The 4,136-nt window shown below is 63.0% G+C and overlaps 1 protein-coding gene across 1 annotated transcript in view; it reads left to right on the forward strand.

Moving 5' to 3' along the window:
• Positions 1 to 4,136, forward strand: part of LOC103806788 (UPF0577 protein KIAA1324-like) — a gene marked incomplete at both ends in the record, with an annotated part of 6,527 nt that overhangs the window by 1,204 nt on the left and 1,187 nt on the right. The window contains 4 exon segments of the mRNA XM_009079498.1: positions 337 to 585; positions 1,559 to 1,732; positions 3,281 to 3,452; positions 3,990 to 4,114. Coding sequence (XP_009077746.1) covers positions 337 to 585; positions 1,559 to 1,732; positions 3,281 to 3,452; positions 3,990 to 4,114 — 720 coding nt within the window.

Raw genomic sequence — 4,136 nt, forward strand, 5'->3', positions numbered from 1 at the left:
TTTGAGGGATGGGGTTCCCACTTTGGGGTGGCCCTGGGGGTCCCCAGTTTGAGGGACAGGAGGTCCCCACTTCCCTTGGTAGTCCCCAATTTGGGGGATGGGGGGTCCCCACTTCCAGGTGACCCTAGGGTCCCCAGTTTGAGGGACGGGGGGTCCCCACTTCCCTTGGTGGTCCCCAATTTGGGGGATGGGGGATCCCCACTTCCAGGTGACCCTAGGGTCCCCAGTTTGAGGGATGGGGTCCCCACTTCGGGGTGGCCCTGGTGGTCCCCAATTTGGGGGTGTGCCCACTTTGGGGGTGCCAGGGGGTGATGGTGACAGTGCTCTCGGTGCCAGGGCCGGAGATACACCAGTGACGTGGCCAAGCTCTACTCCATCAATGTCACCAACGTCCTGGGGGGGGTGGCCTCCTTCTGCCGCCGCTGTGTCCCCCAGCCTGGGGGCTCCTGTGCCCCCTGTCCCCCCGGGAGTGCTGTGGACCCCAACTCGGGCACCTGCCGGCCCTGCCCACCTGGTACCTACCTGCGGGGTCACCCCTCAGATGGCACCTGCCACCCCTGCGGTCCTGGCACGCACAGCAACCAGGTGACTGTCCCCAGATTCCCCCAGGGGTGGGGGGTGATGCCAGTGGCACATGGAGGGGTGGCATCACGCCCTGCACACACACAAGGTGGCTCAGGTGGGTGACACTGGGCAGGTCTGGGAGGGTGACACCATCGTAGGTGGGTGACACCAGTTCCCTTCTGGTCATCCTGGGTGGGTGACTCCAGTTCTCTCTGCTGTCCTGAGTGGGTCACACCAGTCTCTCTGGTCATGCTGGGTGTGTGGCACCAGCCCCTGTGGTCATCCTGGGTGGGTGACACCAGTTCCCTCAGCTGTCCTGAGTGGGTGACACAAGCCCCTGTTGTCATCCTGGGTGGGTGGTACCAGACCCTGTGGTCATCCTGGGTGGGTGACACCAGTTCCCTCAGCTGTCATGAGTGGGTGACACTGGGTGGGTGATGCTAGTCCCCAGCTATCCCCAGAGAGGTGACACCAGTCCCTCACAGCCATCCATGGTGGTTGACATGGTGGGTGGCCCCGGGTGGGTGACACCAACCCCTGGCCATCACCAGGGAGGTGACACCAGCCCTGTGACCATCCTGGGTGGGTGACACTGTCTGACCCTGGGGTGGGTGACATGTGGGTGACCCTGGGTGGATGACACGTGGGTGACCCTGGGTGGGTGACCCCATCCTCTGGCCATCTCCAGGGAGGTGACATCAGCCCTGTGACCATCCTGGGTGGGTGACAGGGTGGGTGACACTGTCTGACCCTAGTGGGTGATGCCATCCCCATGCCATCTCCAGGGAGGTGACACCAGTCCTGTGACCATCCTGGATGAATGACAGGGTGGGTGACACTGTCTTACCCTGGGGTGGGTGACATATGGGTGATCCCAATTGTGTGCCACCACAGCCCTGCCACCCCTGAGGGTTGATGCCCCCCCTCCGAGGTCCCCACGGGGGTGTCCCCAGTGGGTGCCACCACCCCCCCGACCTGCTGTCCCTGTCCCCAGCTGCGGTCGCTGTGCTACAACAACTGCAGCCTGACGGTGGCACTGCCAGGCCAGACCCTGCACTACGAGTTCCCCGCGCTGAGCACGGGCACAGGGGTGGGCACTGCCCCCAGCTTCACCCCCAAGGGGCTGCGCTACAGCCACCGCTTCCACCTCAGCCCCTGCGGCCACCAGGTGAGCCAGCACACCTGGGCAGGGCTGGGCACACCGGTGGGCACCTGTGTGGGCATGGAGGAGGGTGGGCATGGGCACACGAGTGTAATGTGTGGGCACACTGGTAGGCATGGGCACACAGGTGGGCACACACTCACAGGAGGGCATGGGAGCACCTGTGCAGATGTGAGCACACAGATGGGCACACACCTGGGCACGTGAGCACACAGGGGAGCAGACATGGGCACTCATGTGCAAACATGGGCACACAGGTGGGCACACACTCACAGGAGGGCATGGGAGCACCTGTGCAGATGTGAGCACACAGATGGGCACACACCTGGGCACGTGAGCACACAGGGGAGCAGACATGGGCACTCATGTGCAAACATGGGCACACAGGTGGGCACACACTCACAGGAGGGCATGGGAGCATCTGTGCACACGTGAGCACACAGGTGGGCACACACTTGAGCAAATACCTGGGCACACAGGGCAGCAGACATGGGCACACATGCAAACGTGGGCACACACCTGGGCAGATACCTGGGCACGTGGACGCACAGGGGAGCAGACATGGGCACTCGTGTGCAAACGTGGGCACACAGGTGGGCACACACAGGCAGGAGGGCATGGGAACACCCATGCAGACGTGAACACACAGGTGGGCACACACCTGGGCACATAGGGCAGCAGACATGGGCAGGTGGATGGGCACACACCTGGGCACACGGGCACAGAGGTGGCAACACAACTGGGCATGTGGGCACACACCTGAGCACATAGGTGGGTACATACCTGGGTGCATGGGCACACAGGGAAGCAGACATGGGCACACATGCAAACATGGGCACACGTGTGTGGGCACACATGTGGGCAGGTATGGGCACAGAGATGGGCACATGGGCACACACACAGGAGTGCCATAGGAACATGTGTGCAGACATGGGCACACGGGTGGGCACACATGTGGGCAGGAGGGCATGGGAAGGTGTGCAGACATGGGCACATGGGTGGACACACACCTGGGCACACAGGTGGGAGGACATGGGAACATGTGTGCAGACATGGGCAACACACAGGAGTGCCATAGGAACATGTGTGCAGACATGGGCACACGGGTGGGCACACATGTGGGCAGGAGGGCATGGGAAGGTGTGCAGACATGGGCACATGGGTGGACACACACCTGGGCACACAGGTGGGAGGACATGGGAACATGTGTGCAGACATGGGCACATGGGTGGGCACACACCTGAGCACACACACAGGCAGGAGGGCATGGGAACATGTGAGCAGACATGGGCACATGGGTGGGCACACACCTGGGCACACAGAGGCAGGAGGACATGGGAACATGTGTGCAGACATGGGCACACGTGTGGGCACACACCTGGGCACACAGAGGCAGGAGGGCATGGGAACATGTGTGCAGACATGGGCATGTGAGTGTGCACACGTCTGGGCACCTGTGTGAGCCATGGACACACCTGGTGCCCACGCAGGTGCCCACAGAGCCTCCTCTGTCCCTCCCACACACACACACGTGTGCCACGCATGTCCCTGCAGGGCAGGAAGATGGCATCATGTGCTGACAATGTGACCGAGGGCCGTGGTGGCACGGGCAGTGCCCGCCTGGTCACCTCCTACGTGTGCCAGGCCATCCTGGTGCCCCCCGATGTCACTGGCGCCCGTGCCGCCGTGTCCTCACAGCCAGTCAGCCTGGGAGACCGACTGCTGGGTGAGGGCACAGGGCACTGGGGGCACTGGGACACCCCGTGGCACTGGGACAGGCACTGGGGCACACTGGTGGCACTGGGACACCCCGTGGGACCGGGACGTGTGGGTGGGACTGGGAATGGGGCACCCTGGTGGCACTGGGACATCCTGGTGGCACTGGAAGTGGGATACTGGCGGCACTGGGAGTGGGACATTGGTATTGGGACATCCCAGTGGCATTGGGAGTGGGATACTGATGGCACTGGGACATTGGTATTGGGACACCCTGGTGGGTCTGGGAGTGGGACACTGGTATTGGGACACGCCAGTGGCACTGGGAGTGGGACACTTGTGGCACTGGGACACATGGGTGAGATGGGGAATAGGACACCTTGGTGGCAACTGGGAGTGGGATACTGGTGGCACTGGGACACTGGCATTGGGACATCCCAGTGGCACTGGAATACATGGGTGGGACAGGGACTGGGACACTGGTGGCATTGGGGACACACCAGTGGTCCTGGGCCCCCTGTGTCACCAGCCCCCCCGTCCCCCTTAGGTGTCACCACCAGCTCCACACTGGACGGCATTGTGTCCCCCGCGGAGCTCTTCCCCCCTGGGCACCCCAACCTGCCTGACATCATCTTCTTCTTCAGGTGGGGACAGGGGTGACACCCACACCGTGTCCCCCACTCTGTGTGCCCCC

The sequence above is a fragment of the Acanthisitta chloris genome, unplaced genomic scaffold, assembly GCF_000695815.1.
Source record: "Acanthisitta chloris isolate BGI_N310 unplaced genomic scaffold, ASM69581v1 scaffold2590, whole genome shotgun sequence".
NCBI classification, from domain to species: Eukaryota; Metazoa; Chordata; class Aves; order Passeriformes; family Acanthisittidae; genus Acanthisitta; species Acanthisitta chloris.